This window comes from Sander vitreus, chromosome 15 (assembly GCF_031162955.1).
Source record: "Sander vitreus isolate 19-12246 chromosome 15, sanVit1, whole genome shotgun sequence".
In the NCBI taxonomy this organism is placed as follows: domain Eukaryota; kingdom Metazoa; phylum Chordata; class Actinopteri; order Perciformes; family Percidae; genus Sander; species Sander vitreus.
In genome coordinates this window covers 7645600-7664412 of record NC_135869.1, presented here as the reverse complement: position 1 = coordinate 7664412, position 18813 = coordinate 7645600, and the positions used below count along the sequence as shown (strand labels likewise).

Here is an 18813-nt window from a genome sequence, read left to right as displayed (position 1 = left end):
CTCCCACCCTTCCTCCACGCAGTTGCTAGTAGCCAAGGAGGATATGGAGGATTAAAAAAACATGATGGACTCTTTAGAAGAGGTAGTTATCTTCACTTAAGTTTCTGTGCTGGACGACTCTCAGTCTTCTGAACATAGCCATACTGAGAAATACAGAGAGAGTTGTGTGGAGCTGAACTGTGTAGCAACTCATTTGGCAATGGCTTGAATGTAATGGACGAAAAAAATGTTACGCACTAAGCTTTAAATATGGTTGGTTTTAATTCAGTTATAATGAAGCATATTTTCTAAGCCGATTGCATACTATCTAACTTTATCTGTCAGATCAATGTACAGCAGTAAAAAGTACATTTTCCTCTGAGATGTAGAGGAGTAGAAGTATAAAGTAGCTTACAATGGAAATACTCAAGTAAAGTACCTAAAGCTTGTACTTAAGTACAGTGCTAAAGTACATGTACTTAATGGTTCCATCTTTAAAATGTGAGAATTTGCTTCTTTTACACGATAGTATCATGTTTTCTGATGTTTTACAAAACACACAATCCATTGCTGAATGGAGAAATAGGCAGATACACTGATAATGGAAACAATCAAGACTTTTCTATTCAATCAGCACTTAAACTGTGTAACCCCTCAATGATCCTGTAACTTCAAAGTTCACCGTGATGGATTATATAGCACTAAAGAAAGCTTCAACGGTCTGCAAACGTTTTCATAAGGCTGCCTGCAAGTGACGAAGAATAATCTGAAAATGTAAAACTGCCCTGGTTGCATTCAGAACGGTCAACAAAAATGTAATATTATTAATCCTGCAAAGATTCCTGTAAAGGAGGTAAAATACACAGACAAAAGGAGAGTAAACATGTCTGTACGATGACTGTAGAGCCATTTAGTCCAAATATTATACAAGAAGGTGAAAGATTCACAGAACAAAACGAGTCCAGAGATGTAAAACATCTGTTTTCTGAGTGTTTCAGGAGGGATTTTGCCTTTGACTTATCACAGATCATTTCATTCATTTCTGTAGCAGATGTTAAAATATAATCTCATCAGGTTGTTGATTTTAAACAGCTCTGAAAGCGAAAGCCCGACCTCCCCGAGACAGACTCAAAGTGAGCCGGCGTAAGAACAAATAAGAGGAAAATCATACAAATGTTATGAAATATTGATTGTCTGTGTGAAGCTGTGAACAACTAATCTCTCTCTCTCTCTCTCTCTCTCTCTCTCTCTCTCTAAGTGCTACCTCTTCCTCGTGAAATGAAAGGGACTTTCTGTTTTTCACCATTTAATCTACTGCTGATTTATTTTGTGTGTGCGCGCAGAGGACAGCGCACACAAAGTCCCATGGAGTTTTGTTGTGTGTGGATCTTCACAATTATTTCCCCGCCCGTCCGTCCGTCGAGCTCTGCTGTAAATTCTTTAGCAGCAGTTTGTACTTGTTTAAACCCTCTGATCCTGTCTGTGTCTGCAGCAGAGAATACATTCAGAGCACATGTGGGGCCTCTCCCATTCACACAGACAGAGGTAGGAGTGGTTGAGTGTCTGAAAGGTTGTGTGGAAAATCACTGAGTTGGCCTCTAACCCCCCCCCCCCCACCACCACAGGCAGACAGACAGACGGACGGATACAGACAGAGACATGGCATCGGTACCTCCAACATATTCTTCAATCAGTTTCAAATGTGTGTTTTTGTGAGTTCATCGTCAGCGTGACTGCAACCTTGTGGCTTTATTTACAAGACTGACTGCAATCTGAAGAATTACAAAACTCCTGCTGAAGCAACGCGGCGGCGTTAATAGTCTGACAGTCGGGCTGAAATGACTTATAAAAAAAAATACAGCTCTTCTAATTATCAAATTATTGCCGTTCTACCAAACTCAATCATATTTTTCCTTTACAATTCATCTTCATTCGCTGTGTGTTTGTCCAACATGACAGTTTGTGCCTCTCGTGTATTATCATTATATTTATTATATAGCCTATGAAGGGATTTACACAATCCTCAAACACTCATTTATCCATCTGGATGAAATAATATTCTGTCTGCTGCAACATAAAAAAGATTTTTTTGCCACTGTATTTTCCATCCAGGTAGACAGAAATATGTCCGTGTTCTTTTTGAACGAAACGAGAAACATTGAAGTTTTGTATAAAAATATAAAATAATTCCATTTACATTTGTAATAAATCCAGCCAACAGTACTAGTGTGATTCACTTAGGGCTGGGTATCGGTACTCTGTACTAGAGTTGTTCTGATACCAGTATCGGAAATGCCTCTGACACTGCCGAAAACGCATACAGTCTATGCATACAGCCCCGAAAAACATCCACTTTAAAAGTAGTTTTATCTGGACAAAACTCAACAGATCCATTCTTTTTTCGCCGCAGCAGTTGTCTAAACAGGAAGTTGCGCTGTGCTGCCACTGCTAGTCTCGCTTTGACAGACCCTCCTCCAAAGCGCCCTGAAGGAGGGTCTGGCTACTCCACACAGCATTTGGGGATGGGAGGAAAACTACTCTGGTTTAATGGCATTTCTTTAAACCAATCAGAATCGGCATAGGCGGTGCTAAGCTCCGCACAGAGCCGCTGCAAAATAGTCGTGCGAGAGAAAACTCTGATTGGACAGATAGTCTAGCTAGCTGTCTGGATTTACCCTGCAGAGATCTGAGGAGCAGTTAACAATAGTCCCAGTGGTAACTACAGAACAGTGAAGAATTGATTTCTCAATGAGAATGCGATTTGTCTGCTAGCGGTGTAACCAGAGACGCTTTAGTCAGAGCTACCGTTAGCAAAATGTCAGCAATAAGGCAATATCTTACACTGCAAAATCCCACCAGTAGAACAGTGATGTGTACAGTACTGTATGCAAGGCTTCAGTTTAGAGTGGTGGCACTAGTGTTGCTAATTTCAGTTGCTGTTTTCTCCAGGCAAACGATACCTGCATTTGATCCTTTTTGTACCCAGATCTAGATAATAAAAAAGACAAAAAATACACCGCGCCGACAGTTGGTAGGTCAGCGTGGTGAGATGCCACCAAAAACAAAAGTTTGGCTATACTTTTAATTTAAATAATTTGAACCCTTTTGAAATGCATTTTTGTAGAAATCATTTGGTCGAAGAATGCTTCCGTTCACATGATGGGTATCAAATGAAGAAGAAATAAAAAGTATCAAAAGATACTCTATTGGTATCCGTATCACTTCAGTAGTACTGGTGTTGGCGTTGGTATTTACATTTTTTAAACGATACCCAGCCCTAGATTCACTTCATGTAATTATGTAATAATAATAATAATAATAATAATAATAATAATGTAAAGATAATGAAGAAAAGAGTTGTGTTGACCTGATATCGTCAGTTATTCAATATTTCTGTTTTTAGCTGCCTTTAAAAAGGACACCATTGCCCATAAGCCCACAGAATGTACTGGTAGATGGGGGTGTAGTTTTTGTTGTTGTTGCTATGCTCATAAAGTAAGCTGAATATGAAAAAGTAAACTTGCTTTTTTTTTTTTTTTAGATGAAAGAAATGCGGAATTAGAAATTACATTACAGTTACAGGAGCTGGTGGATCAGAGGCTAGACAGGAAGTGACGTCTGGCTCTCTATCAAACTGATAATAAAACTTTATTTTGTTTTCAAGTCCGACAAATAAAAGCAGAGACAGAAACCATCTTTTGTCTGGATCAGGAAACAGCGAGAAATCGTCGTTAATGTGCAGCAGGATGAATATTTTGTCATCCAGGGTCAGTCTTTGAGGTGCTAAATGTTTTTTTAAAACAACCTTCTGGGTGTTTCGCCAAGATCACCATGTGTTTATGTGTGTGGTGAATCTGTCCCCGTGACGCAGACATAAAGGTAATGCATGAGATGCACTAACTGTTGACATACGGGCGTGTCATCCAGCCAGAGTTAGGTTTCACTGTGTGGAGCAGTTCTACGGCTGTAAATGAAAACACACCTCTATAATCCGGTGCACACTGTACACATGCTCCGTGCGTCTGAGGCCATTTCATCCACAAGCCGTTTCTGTTTGTGTAGCTGCTGGTTATTGCTGACTTCTGAACCCTCAGAAAGAAGAAGAGTTTCTAAAAAAAAAACGCAACAACAACAAAAACAAGGCTCCAATCCTCAGAGTGCTCTGCTGGGTCCTGGGCTTGTTTGCATTGATGATGAAAAGAAAGAAGTTTCTCAGTGTCGCCGTCGGAAACCGCGCAGGTTCTTCCCCGGCTCGGATGACCTGTGATGAAGACGGAGAGGAAGAGCGTCTCCAGCTGAGTCTTCAGTTTAGAAAAAAAACAAGAGGAAAACAGTGTCTTTGTCTCCCCATTTCCTCTCATTCCACACGTGAAACCCCAATCCCTCCCTCCCTCCCTCCCGCCCTCCCACCCCCCCTACCCAAACCGATTTGGCTACACGTGAAACAGCCGCCCTCTCCCTAACCCCCCCCACCACCCCCCCTCGCAGGCAGCCCGCCGCTCAGTCTCATCTCTGGCCGTGGAGCACCGATACGACGGGGGGCTGCTGGGAGTTGTTGGGCTGAGAGACGGGGGGCCACATGGGAGTCTGTTGCATGTGGTGGTGGTGGTGGTGGTAGTGGTGGTGGTGCATGTGGTGGCCCGTGGGCGACGACGGGGGCAGCCAGGCCGGCTGGTGGTTGGGCGGCGACGAGGCCCAGAAGGAGCTGAAGCCCGACGTGGAGGAGGGGGCCGGGGGGGAGCAGGCCATGGACGCCTGGGAGGGGCCGCTGCCGGGGCCACAATCCGAAGCACGCAGCTTGGAGAACATGGTGATGGCGTCCGGGAAGTTGGGCGGCGTGGCGGGAGTGTTTCTGGGAGTACACATCTGTGGGACGAACACGACAGGAAGGAGGTTAACAGAAAGAAGTTTAAAGCTGAACAACTTCCTGGATTTCCCTAAACTGAATAATGTTAACATCATATACGTTATTTCACCTTCTGAGAGAGGTTCAATCCGTCAGTTTGGCTCTAAATACTTTAATCCCTCAGCTGTAGTCAGGATTTAACAAGTACTTGGTTCCCCCTAAATACTTTGATTTTTCATATTTTTATTTATTCAGTTAACTGCAAATTATTTCTCCACAAATGTTTTTTTTTCCCCCCCCCCAAGATAAAGGTTTAAATATTGCTTCAAAGCCAGGAACACAGTTCTGGTAGCGAAAAGTGTCAAATATGGAAATTTGGTCTTAAATGCAGATTCTTTTAATAATATGTTTGTTTACTTATTTGATCGGATGTTTCCTCTTTTAGTTTTGGGACTTTATTTTATTTAGATAAGGGTCTTTATTTAACACTGACACATTGAACAGATAGGGAAAAGAAACATTGAAAAGAAATGGGTCAAAACATGTTCCCAAAGTACTTTATCATTGAAGAGCTCATAACGATACCCAGACTTATTAAATTATGTTTTTAACTGCAGACAGTGAACTTACAGATCTCCTTCAGGATCTCACTGTGGAGATGTGATACGCTGCTAAATACCAAACGTCCTCAGAGAGAGCATCGATTAGAGTGTAACACACACACACACACACACACACACACACACACACACACACACACACACAGATCAGATAGCAGACAGAAATAGAGGAGGGGTCCTCTCAGCTGGAGGGGAACTAAAAACCCACACTCCTCAGCTGTTTACCTCCTGCATGAGTGTGTGAGACACTTTGTTTCGCTGCTAAGTGTACTACTGAATTTCAAGCTGCCAACACAAGACTCTCCACCAGAGTCCATTACCCAAATTGCATTTTTGTTTTATTGCAGCTTCCTCGTCTCCTAACCTCAACAGTGACCATTTGTTTGCCTCCCTTCATAGTAATTTTTTTTTCAGGTTTCGTTGTATCAAGTATTAGTTAAGTTACTTATCGGTACTTTACATCTGTGCTTCTTCTGCGGTGCTTCTTTTTCCTCCGTAAGATCGATTAAGTTTATCTTATGTTGCTGCTAGTTGGCCCAGATAACTAAACCGTTTCAGACCTTCATGTTTTAAGTCCCAACATGCCACAGAACCAGTTCCCTGACTACTGATGAGAGTCTTAACTTACTGCAAAACGTACTCGATACACTATTTATGACACTGTTTTTTTTGTTTCTAATATTTTATTCTTCATAATATTTGGAAGTAATATTTCTGCAAATGTCAGTTTTGTCTTTACACGTCTGGTTTATTATTTTTTTATGTATTGATATGTTTGATGTCTCTGTAACAAAGTCTCCTCTCTGTCTTTACACTACTTTTCTTCTGTGGTTAAGAAAGAGTTCATCTTTCAGTAAAGTTTCATTATTGCTGCACCACTGACTCTTTCTCCTCCGTGCTCAGAGCCATGTTGGGACAGCTTGAGCTTAGGAGGAGGAGGGGTTGATGTTTATATATATGTGTGTGTGTGTGTGTTGCAGCTGATGCTCCCCCTGGGTTGCTCCAATCTTTCTCTCAGACATGTGCAGCTGTACAGCCCTGTACACACACACACACACACACACACACACACACACACACACACACACACACACACACACACACACACACACACACACACACACACACACACACACACACACACACACACACACACACGCGCCTCGGGCGAGATGATGTCACCGCACTGCACCCAAAACAATAACAAACCGGCTGCCCTCTCTCACACATACTTTCTCAAGCTACAACACGCTCCGCCCAGAGCAACCGACAGGCACGTACACCCACACCAGAGCAGACGGAAGGAGAAGGAGGAAGAGAAACAGACTGAAAACAAAACACGGCTGCAGATGTCGGCATGCTCTTCCTGCATGATCAGAATCAGACGAACCCAGAGAGAGAAGACTCAGATATACACGCAGTTAAGAAACAGGGTTGCGTAACACACAGCACCAGGCCCAGGACACGATGACGCGAGTCTGCACAGCCACAGAATAATTATTTGATTCATTCAGACTGAGTTTAGTCCAGTGACTCCTCTTCGTAAGCTGGTAATTACTGTTCTACAGGGCTGAAATTAAAGATTAAACAGTGCCCGCGCCCATCCTTAAAGCACAAAGACTCTTAATGTAACTGAGATCAGAGCGCGACACACCCTCTGTGATGTGTTTCTGTCCTAAATGACCATACACTTTAGTTTGACAAGAGAGATGTAAGACTTCACACACGAGACACAACAAATGTTAAGAAGAAGCAAAAAAAAAAAAAGAAATGTAACACTGACTCTCCATCAGAGTCCAAAGCTCCCTTCACCTTTTTAAAGAGTATGTGTTCACTTGGGTTGCATTGCGGGTAGTTCAGAGGGCCTGGGAATTCAGAACATTCAACAAAAATAGAGCAGGCTCGACTCTGCGTGTTTAGAAAGCTTAAAACGTTGGACGATGCACACACTGCAGTTTACATTTATATTTTCCTCTCCACCACAGTAATATATTATACATTATTCCTGCATCTGCACTATTTTGTGTTTCATGTCCTGGATTTTGATTACGACTGCGAGTTTTGCTTGTATACATTTTGACTGCTTAAGACCTGAATCGTATTTGACACGCAGGTGAGATGAATGTTAGTACTGCAATCGTTTTAAACCGCTACATTATTTGAGTTTTATAACCTGCATCAACTGTTATCCGTTGCAATAGAAAATGTTCTTTGTGTGATTGTTTTTAGGACCAGTAGTTTGAAACTTGCTGCTGGTGTGTAAAGCAGTCCCTCCAGGATTTAGTAAATGTTAGTATAATATGAAAATGGCTGGTGGATTTAAGACAAAAAATAATAATTTATTGAATGAATGAATCAAATTTGAACATATGTGTCAGTGGCTTGTTGATCTTTACATTAGTTCATTTCCTAACCTGGCCTGGGACACACATTCATACGGTTTGATAAAGTAGCTACTTATTGGACTTTAACTTATCATTGCACTTACAATAACGAGAGTAGCTGTCCTCAATTTAGGTCATCGTGTCGTCTCATCTGCGGTTTTTCCTGCAGCCACCGTGTGTGTTTGTGTGTGTGCGTGCAGGGCCGACCCTAGACTTTTGGGGGCCCTAAGCAGGATTTGGTTTGGGGACTCTCCACATTGCAACATGTAGCCACTGCACTTGGCACTTAAACTTGTGTATTGTAAATATTAGTTTAAGCACTCATAATGTACAAATATGCATTTAAAGACTAATGTGAGACCCATTAGCAGCAACACTATCTTTAAATAGACCGGCTCTGTTATGAGCTCTATTGTGGGACATTTCAAGCACTCTTGGGGGCCCTCTGGTAGCCGCGGGGCCCTAAGCAGCGGCTTAGTTCGCTTATGGGTCGGGCCGGCTCTGTGTCAGTAGCGGGGGGAACTGTATGAGCAGCAGCCCCGCCCCCGCCCGCTGCAGACAGCCGACAGGATTGAAACAGCAGCCGCTTCAGACTTTAGAGTGAAAAAACGTTACAGCGTACATTGATGTTAAAATGTATACAGGTTGGCAGGACGGTCTGAAATGGTTTGCACGGCCTTTCGCTGTACGTTTTGTTGGTAAATGTGAAATGCTCGAGTCTCGTCTTCATATCGGAAACCAGCTCTCTCTCACTCCTGCTTGGTCAGAGTCACATATACTGACGTAAAGTCTGGCCCGTGGGACTGCTGGGGCTGGTTGAAGACTGGGACTGCAGGAAACTCCGGTTATTGGTCAAATTTGCAGAAAAGTTGCGGTGATTGGTCAAAATTGTGAGTCGCACCAAAGTCACGGTGAATTTGCGTGAATTGGCGCGATCGCGACATCGCAAAATCCTGGAGGGACTGGTAAAGCCCAACTGTGTGTCTGAAACCAGCAGGTCAACGGGTTCATCCATCCCACTGTCCAGTACGAGGGCTTCAGCTTGCGTTCAGCCACACGTCTTTATTTATTTATTTATTTTAAGGGGAAAATGGACCTACCATCTGGTGGTGGTGACTGGGGATGTTGGCCTCCTGGAAGAAGGAGCTTAAGGCCGTCTGCAGAGAGAGAGAGAGAGAGAGAGAGAGAGAGAGAGAGAGAGAGAGAGAGAGAGAGAGAGAGAGAGAGAGAGAGAGAGAGATTGTGTTATGAGCACTTTGATTTATAATTTATAACAACATATATAGAAGTGGAGAAGTCAAACATTTGCCTTCTTTCATCCCTGGGGGAAGAACTGACCCCCACCCCCTCCTTCGCCATAAGCCTGCGTGTCAGTTAACACCCGGGATAAAACTATTATCTCCACGCTGGGATTTAACATCGGGTTTACAGACCACAGTGAGGCTTTTTCAGATTAGCCACAAGCTAACTGACACAGAGTGAAACTTAATAGGAAGACTGAAGCTGAAGCACAGTGAGACTGTATCTGGACATGCAAGTTTTACACCAAAGTTTCAGTCTGAAGGCGTACAAACAAACTCATTTTGTTAAGATCTAACAACAAAACTGGTTAATTTCTCAGGTCCAACAAAGCTGAAACGATTCATCAAGGGCAACTGATCAGTTGGTTCATAAAATGTCATAAATCTCAATTTCTAAAAAGTCCAAGTTGACTTTGTTTAATATCATAAAGACTATCATTCCTTTGACTTATTTTTTCACTATTCTCTAACCTTTTATCACCAAACGATTCATAAAATTTGAAGAAAATGATTAATTACAGAGTTGGAAAACAGAGAGTATAAAGTGTAAACAGCAGCTCTCATGGCCACCTCCCTGCACAAACAGGGAAATGAGTTGTTCCTCTTTGTTGTGACCACAGAACAAGGCTGGCGTGAACAAACACACACTTCATGACCTCCGAGAAACAGAAAGAAAAAAAGACAGCTGATAATGCCTCCAAATGAGACGACAGCCTGATTCATATGGGTGATGGGTGATGTCATTCTTTAGGGAGAAGCTAATCGGGGTGGGAAGTGAACTCACCACTCTACAAATATGTGGACTGCATTATAAGAGTCCTGTTTCTCCAAAAGGAGTTTTTAAATAGTTTAGAATGCCGTTGGTTCACTTTTCAAAAGGTTTTGAGGACAAATCAACCTCTAATGTGGGATGTGGAAGTGAAACAGCTGTTGGGAAAGCTTGCTTTTGTTGTGCAGAGGAGCAGCAAGTAAGTGTGACAAGGGCTGGGTACAGAATTCCGTACTTTTCAGGCACAGACCGAATTGCCTCCTTAGTATCGAAAAATGCCTTTTCATTCAATGCCAAATTTCAATACCTAGCATACAGCATGATCTAACAATGTTTGTGATTGGCTGTTTTAATGTTACATGTTGTAGAGACCGCCAGAAAAAACGCTACGCTACGCACAGAGACGGGCCTCACGGAGTAGGAGCAGAAAAATGAATGAAGGAATTTTTTTTAAAGATCATTTTTGGCCATTTTTAGGCCTTTATTTATAGAGGACAGCTGAAGACATTAAAAGGGGAGAGAGAGGGCAAATGACATGCAGCAAAAGAGTCGGAGTTGAACCCGCGGCCGCTGCGTCGAGGAGTAAACCTCTATATATGTGGGCGCCTGCTCCACCAGGTGAGCTACCCAAGCGCCCTAAATGAAGGATTTGTGTCGTAATGTTGTAATTTATTTTTGTTAAAATGGATTTTACAAAATTGGTATCGAAAAAAGTATCGTTCAGGAACCGGTATCGAAGTCCCGGTATTAGTATTGGTATCGGTACCGGGATCGAAATGTTTGGAACGATACCCAGCACTAAGTGTGACAAATGTGATGATGACCCATGAGGGGCTGCACCGTGTTTTTAACAGGACAGAAAGTATCAGACAGAGTGTGAGCTTGTTTTACTGCTCAGCGTAGCCTCCATTTCCTCTTTCTCACCAACACTTGAATGAATGCAGTGCCCCCCCCACCAGCCTCCCCCATCCTCCCTCCCACGCTCTGGTTGTTTGACAACAGCAGCGGTAGTGCAGGAATGTCTGCCGTACAACGTGACACACATCTCAAAGCGTCAAAATGCTTTGCTGCTTTTGTGTGTAGAGCCTCTGAGTCGGCGCTGCTTTGTCTCCTCTCGCTCTTTTTCTCAGGACCTGGTTTGGTCACTTAATGTCACACACTGTCCATTCACATTTCCTGCCGCTGTAAACACAAACACTGTGTTACACAACAGTGGAACTGAGTTTACCGGGTTTCTTTAAAAGCTCCTTTACGGGAGATTTTCTTTTTTTCCTTTCGTCAGTAGACAAAAAACATCACAGTGAAGAAAAGGTTGTTAACGTAATGTAGCAGGGCAGTTTTAAAGTGATTAGTATTAGTATGTTGTTGCGTAAGTGTTGGATTGTTGTCACATTTTAAAACAACAGAGTAGAAAATTACTCTAAAAGTCTCTTCTTGTATAAAGACATTCTGCTTACAGCAATGAAGAAAACATGACGTTAAATAACTGTCAATTTAAATGCTTTTATGTCTCCATGGCAGTGTTAAACTTAGTAAACATTAGCTTAGCAGTTAGCCACTGCTGGGTTCAAATAATGGATTCCCCAATTAAAATGGATCTTTGTTTTGATATGGCACCGGCGGGCCTCAAGGTGACGGCTGAGGACAGAAGACGCCTTCGGCCTCGGCTCACAGCCAGAACCAGAACCAGAACGCAGAGAATAACCAGGCCACTGCTGTCACACCGACACAAACAATAGTCGGTTTACTCCAGTACGCTCTCACACTGACAGAGAGGAGCCAGACACAATAGCACCTTGTGTTCTCTAGTCTCACATACATCATGCATATCAGCGCTGAAACCATCAGTCCATTGACCCAATTTGACAGGAAATCAATTAATCGTTTGTCAAGAAAATACACCCAATATGTCAGGTTGCTTCTTTTTCCCGTTTTATATCTTTGAAGATTGAATATCTTGGGTACATTTATGTCACTTTGGGTCCTGGAAGGCTATGATACATTTCACTACATTCCAAACGAGGGCTGTGTATTGGCAAGAATCTGGCGATACGATACGTATCACGATTCAATATATTTTCGATACTGTGCGTAAGGCAATATATTGGGATTTTTTTAAAGTATAATTTTAGAAAAACTCAATATTTAAAAAAAGACACGATGTGCATAAAAGTCTAAGAAGTTTACTTTAGGTAAACAATTCAGTACACATAAAATCAAACTGCCAGTTTGGGATTGTGGTTCACAGGTTCTTAGTGAGCAAATTTGGATATGCTAAAGTAGGCCAAAGTTCAGCCACAGCTACACTGTTAGCTTCTAGCTAAAAGTCAGGCATTGCTAGGCACTGTTAGGCAAGGACACTAGTGGTGTGTCTCAGCATAGCCATCTAGCAGTAGGGGGTTTAAACACAACATAAACATGAACCACTGTCTTACATGAATATTTTTGCATGTGTAAAAAAATTTAAAATTAATAAAAATCTATATTGTGTTTTTGAAAATCAATATAGTATTGCAACATAAAATATCGCGATACTCAAGTGCATCGATTTTTTCTTACGCCCCTATTCCAAACGATTAGCTGATTAATTGAGAATATCTTAGCCGGATTAATCATCGTTTAAAATACTCGGTATTTGCAGTCCTTCTACATTTGGCCGCAAGGGGTAAATTAAAAATAAATAAATGTTAAAATGGTAACAGGACAGAAAAATATCTCCTGAGGGGACGCACATTGAGTTCCATGTGTGAGGTGCTTTTGTACACTTTCTCAGTATTGTTTCTTTTGTTTTTGTATTTTGGCTCCTGTTTGTGTGTATGGATTGGAAAACTGTGGACGTTCTGTTGATGATGATTTGTTGATTTTATAGTTACTTTGTCTACAAACTGTCAAAGAATATGGGAAATTTCCTTTAGAATCTCCTAGAGCCCAAGGTGATGTATTCAACATATTCTCAGCACACACTTCTGTTTCAGTTTGACAGTCAAATGTTTGGCATTTTTGCATGAAATATTTTTGTGTACCGTTGCTTAGCGAATATGTTGTCCGCTATATGCGCAAATATGAAAACCTTTTTCAAAGAACATATAATGCAGCAAACGCTGGTTGGAGTGATTTTTAAATGGTGTCATTACATAGTTCTTTATTGAAACGCTCAGCAATTGACTAATACTGATCATATCGGTGCACAATTCACATAGAAAAGGTATATATTAATTCCAGCTTAAATATTCCCAATCGGCCGCGTGTGGTAATCGGTAGGGCTGGGTATATCAATTATTTTTAGGCACCGACTGAAATTGCCTCTAAAGTATAGAGTATCAAGATGCCTCGTCATTCAATACTAAATTTCAAAACCCAAGGAGTAAATCTCATCGGCGTCAGTGAGCCAATCAGCATGCATCATGCTTCTACCAAGATCTAATAATGCTGCCGATTGGCTGTTTAATGTTACACATCGTAGAGACAGGCAGGAAAAACTCTACGCTACGCACAGAGACAGGGCTCACGTAGCAGGAGCTGAAAAATAAATAAAAAGATTTGTGCCGTAATGTGTAATGTTGTCATTTCTTCTTTGTTTTATAAAATTGGTATTGAAAAAGTATCGTTTAGGAAGTCACGGTATTGGTAGCTGTATCAAAACTCTGGTGAACCAGCTGGCCCAACAATGAGCCCTCAGCCCCAACAGATGGAGGTGTGGTCTGAGCAGAACCATCTGCAGAATGTCAGAGATCCTTCAGGTGTCCATCAGCTGTTCAACAGGCCTGACATATATATATATATATATATATACAGTGGTGTGAAAAAGTGTTTGCCCCCTTCCTCATTTCCTGTTCCTTTGCATGTTTGTCACACTTAAGTGTTTCGGAACATCAAACCAATTTAAACAATAGTCAAGGACAACACAAGTAAACACAAAATGCAATTTGTAAATGAAGGTGTTAATTATTAAAGGTGAAAAAAAATCCAAACCATCATGGCCCTGTGTGAAAAAGTGATTGCCCCCTAAACCTAATAACTGGTTGGGCCACCCTTAGCAGCAACAACTGCAACCAAGCGTTTGCGATAACGTGCAATGAGGCTTTTACAGCGTCCTGGAGGAATTTTGGCCCACTCATCTTTGCAGAATTGTCCTAATTCAGTTACATTAGAGGGTTTTCGAGCATGAACGGCCTTTTTAAGGTCATACCACAACATCTCAATAGGATTCAGGTCAGGACTTTGGCTAGGCCACTCCAAAGTCTTCATTTAGTTTTTTCTTCAGCCATTCGGTGGTGGACTTGCTGGTGTGTTTAGGATCATTGTCCTGCTGCAGAACCCAAGTTCGTTTCAGCTTGAGTACACGAACAGATGGTCGGACATTCTCCTTCAGGATCTCTTGGTAGACAGCAGAATTCATAGTTCCTTTTATCACGGCAAGTCTTCCAGGTCCTGAAGCAGCAAAACAGCCCCCAGACCATCACACTACCACCACCATATTTTACAGTTGGTATAATGTTCTTTTTTATGAAATGCAGTGTTCCTTCTACGCCAGATATACTTGGACACACACCTTCCAAAGAGTTCCACTTTTGTCTCATCGGTCCACAGAATGTTGTCCCAAAAGTCTTGGGGATCATCAAGATGTGTTCTGGAGAAATTGAGACAAGCTTTGATGTTCTTTTTGCTCAGCAGTGGTTTTCTCCTTGGAACTCTGCCATGCAGGCCATTTTTGCCCAGTCTTTTCCTGATGGTGGAGGCATGAGCGCTGACCTTAACTGAGGCAAGTGAGGCCTGCAGTTCTTTGGACGTTGTTGTGGGGTCTTTTGTGACCTCTTGGATGAGTCGTCGCTGCGCTCTTGGGAGTAATTTTGGGCGGCCGGCCACTCCTGGGAAGGTTCACCACTGTTCCATGTCTTCGCCATTTGTGGATAATGGCTCTCACTGTGGTTCGCTGGATTCCCAAAGCTTTGGAAATGGCTTTATAACCCTTTCCAGACTGATAGATCTCAATTACTTTCTTTCTCAATTGTTCCTGAATTTCTTTGGGTCTCGGCATGATGTGTAGCTTTTAAGGATCTTCTGGTGGACCTTACTGTGTCAAGCAGCTCCTATTTAAGTGATGCCTTGATTGTGAACAGGTGTGGCAATAATCAGGCCTGGGTGTGGCTAGAGAAATTGAACTCAGGTGTGGACAACCACAGTTATAGTATGTTTTAACAAGGGGGGGGCAATCACTTTTTCACACAGGGCCATGATGGTTTGGATTTTTTTTTCTCCTTTAATAATAAACACCTTCATTTACAAATTGCATTTTGTGTTTACTTGTGTTGTCCTTGACTTTTGTTTAAATTGGTTTGATGTTCGAAACACTTAAGTGTGACAAACATGCAAAGGAACAGGAAATGAGGAAGGGGGCAAACACTTTTTTCACACCACTGTATATATATATATATATATATATATATATATACACACACACACAGCTAGAGGGCTTCATGTTTGCATTCGAACCCCAGATATGAACATGGTGCTCAAAATAGTAACTGTAGGGTTGAAACTAGAGCTGGGAAAAAAATCAAATATCACCATATTTTCGACCAAATACATCCATCTACATCGATATTGCGACGATATTGTAGGGTGGACTGATCAGAAAATGAAATACCGTTACTGTAATGGAGCCTTTAAAACCAGGAAAAGACAACACAAATATTGCGATATTACAATATCCAAAATTACGATATCCAAAACTTAAGGCGATATGTAGCCTCATACATTGATATTGATAGAATATCGATATATTGCCCAGCCCTAGCTGCAACTAATGTTTGTTCACATTTTTTTTTTGTTTATCTGACAATTATTTTCTTGATTTTTTTCATTTATCACTTGGTCTATAAAATGTCTGGTCTGAAATAGTGAAATATGTCATATTATATCACAGTTTCCCAGATTGAGTTCAAATATATTTTGTCTGACCATCCAAATATATTCACTTTACACTCGTATTTAAACAGACTAAAGCAGCAGATCCTCACACTGGAGAAATCAAGAATAGATTACTCGACTAATCATTTCAGCTTTTAATAAGTGTTAATAGCACAGGAAGGCTTGTGTACTATAAGAACAGCTGGAAGGCTAACACATCTTAATCAGTCTATATATAACTGAACAAGACTAGGATCAATGTCAGACCACTTAGCTCTAAGTACAGTGAGTCTGATCTCTATATCTGCTGCAGTGGTGGAAGAAGTAGTCAGATCCTTTACTGCAGTAAAACCACTAATACAAGTGAAAATACACTGTGCAAATACAAGTAAAATCCCTGCATTCAAAACCTTACTTAACTAAACACAATGTACTTAAAGTAAAAGTATGTATTGTGCAGTAAAATGTTCCTAGTCAGAGTTACCCTATTATATCTGATGTTTCTGGATTAATATTACTGCTGCATTTATTTGTATGTTGCATTTTACTGCTGTAGATGTTTAAGGTTGTGCTAATTTTAACTCCTTTATATACTGTTGGGTAGTGCATCCCAAGATCATCATATATTTATAGCGTCGCTGTCCTGTGAGAACCCTGTATCTCTAAAGAGATAACTTTTCATGGTGTCAGAAAAACAGCCCCGTTTTCAGCTTTGTGACGACACATTTTTCAGCTGATCCAAAAAGTCTTTCTAAAGAGTTGATTTAGCTTAAGAAGTAGGAGATTTTTTTTTCAACACATGAAGGAACACTTTATCCTTCAGTTTATCACAAACATTAAAAATCAACACATCTGGAGATACATGGTTTTCACTGGACTGGAAGGGGATGAAAAACTGTCATCTGAAAAGTAACTAAAGCTTTTAGATAAATGTAGTGGAGTACGAAGTAGCATGTATGAAGTAGCATGAAATGGAAATACTCAAAAGTACAGATTTGTAATACTTGAGTTACATTCCACAACTGATCTCCACTTGTACAATTAGCAAAAAGTAAAACAATCAGTGGTTTTAGCAGTTCAGCACATATTATTAAATTCTAGAAATATTTGATTGTGATTTGAGGGATTGTTTCTGACCCGTTCAGCAGGAAGGGTGCAGTTTATCATCCTGTGAGATTTAATCTGAACAAACAAGCCAAACCTGTAGTTTATAATCAGTGAGTAATGGATGAGAACATGTTATCAGACAAGATGGCAACAGTGATTTGACATGAAGCTATTTGTTTTTCGATAACAGCCATTGAATCATAAAACAATAACCTAGCTCGAGCGACCATATTGTTTTATAGAGGCGGCTAGCAGCTAGGCTAACAACAATTAGCCTGGCAATGACACGGTGAATTCCTGTCTAGAATGTAAACAAAAAAAACGACCAAGTACCACGTCCTCAGTGCTGCTAACTTAGCTTATGTTAGCTACAGGAGCGCATGGTCGTAAAGCAGCAACGAAATACTCGAAATAACCAACACGAGGAGTTGATTTAAATGTGTCGACAACTCGTGTACAGCTGGAATATTCAATAAGCGGTCAGACATTATAAGAGCAGGCTAGACGAAACGTTCAGTCTCACCTCAAACTGCCAGTGGGCCGCTTGTAGAAGCTGCTTCGCCTGATCGGCGGCGCATCCAGCAGTCAAAACAAACTGGTTGATCATGACTTGATGTCTGAGTTCGTCCATATTCACCGACATGACCGCTTTCCCCGCAACACGCAGTTGCTTTAAAGTCGAAAATACAACTAAATAAATGAAATCTTCACTTGGATCGAGTTTTCCGAACGCCTCAAATCCTTCAAACCCAGTCCTGCCTGCTTGCCTGTCTCCCACCGCTGAGTCTCCGCAGCCTCCACCAGCAGCAACAACAATATTTTCATGTCATCACCAACAACAAAGAGAAGGGCGCTCCTGATTGGACGGCTCCGCAGCGAAGCTAGTACTAGAGAAGCGCCGATTGGCTGACGCGTTTAAACTAACTAGTGCGCTTGTTTTAAGACTCAGAGACACCGCCGATAAGTGGAGTCAAGCAGAGTACAGTTAACAACCTCCCCGCCCTCGTTTCGGTTGTCCACGCGAAATATATTCATGTCCGTTACACTGACGTCATTTGTTTGATTGGATCTCCGGCTTGAATTCAAAGAACTGATTGGCTGCTTCGTTTGGCAGGTACAGCATATGAGCTAAACACATTAACTGTAAATATTTGTATATTTATTTTATGTTCTACTATATCTTTTTAAATGTCTCATATTAGTAGAGATTATTGTATACTATGTTATACCGTACTATACTTTACTACTTTACTGTACCATATTCATTTGATATTCTATGTTATACTGCTGTACTAGCCAATATTGTTATACTAGGCCTATAATAATAATATTATTATTATATTGCACCATATACTATGCAGCCCACAGGTAACATGAAGTGTCATATGCAGTTATGTGTTTGTTTGTTTTGCAAAAAAAAATTTGAATTATCTTTAAGTTATCTTTTTATCTAAAATAATTTTCAATTACACATCAAAAGGAAAACAGAATTCTGAGGAAGCTGCAGGATTTATATAAAAACTAAGGTACATGCAAATAAAATAAAATGAAATTGTGTGTCTTTAAAGATCTTATTCATCATTAGCATTTTAATTGGGACATCCTAAGGCAGTCGGCCTCCTGAAGTGACACGTGTGGAACATCCTGATGTACTGAGGGCTGATTGGACCAGAACGGTTCTCCTGATAGCTCAACACTTACCTGCTTATCAAGTGAATGCAGCTCTTATTGGCCTGCAGGCTGACCGGCTTTCTTTCTCAATAATTCAGCGGTGGTGCAGGCGGAAGCACGTCTTACAGAGAAAGTCTATGAATTATGTATTGTTGGAAGGTGTTATTACCTGAAGGGTGTTTGGTGCTGGAGGAACAGGAACCTCCTGGACAAAGACTGAGTTTTA

General features: G+C 41.2%; 1 protein-coding gene across 1 annotated transcript; it reads right to left on the bottom strand.

Annotated features, from left to right (window-relative positions):
• Positions 1 to 4412: 4412 nt before the first annotated feature.
• ubald2 (UBA-like domain containing 2) lies at positions 4413 to 17736 on the bottom strand. The gene is made up of 3 exons (XM_078270153.1): positions 17440 to 17736; positions 8930 to 8986; positions 4413 to 4845 (listed from the first exon to the last, which is right to left on the bottom strand). The coding sequence occupies exons 1-3, from the start codon at positions 17557 to 17559 to the stop codon at positions 4486 to 4488; spliced, it is 537 nt and encodes a 178-aa protein (XP_078126279.1). The 5' UTR covers positions 17560 to 17736; the 3' UTR covers positions 4413 to 4485.
• Between the last annotated feature and the right edge of the window lie 1077 nt (positions 17737 to 18813).

Coding starts and splice junctions, on each gene's coding strand:
- ubald2 (XM_078270153.1), bottom strand. CDS start 17,559: ATGTCGGTGAATATGGACGAACTCAGACATCAAGTCATGATCAACCAG. Junction 8,987..17,439: donor CGGCCCACTGGCAGTTTGAG/GTGAGACTGAAC, acceptor CTCTCTCTGCAG/ACGGCCTTAAGCTCCTTCTT. Junction 4,846..8,929: donor CCAGTCACCACCACCAGATG/GTAGGTCCATTT, acceptor TTCGTCCCACAG/ATGTGTACTCCCAGAAACAC.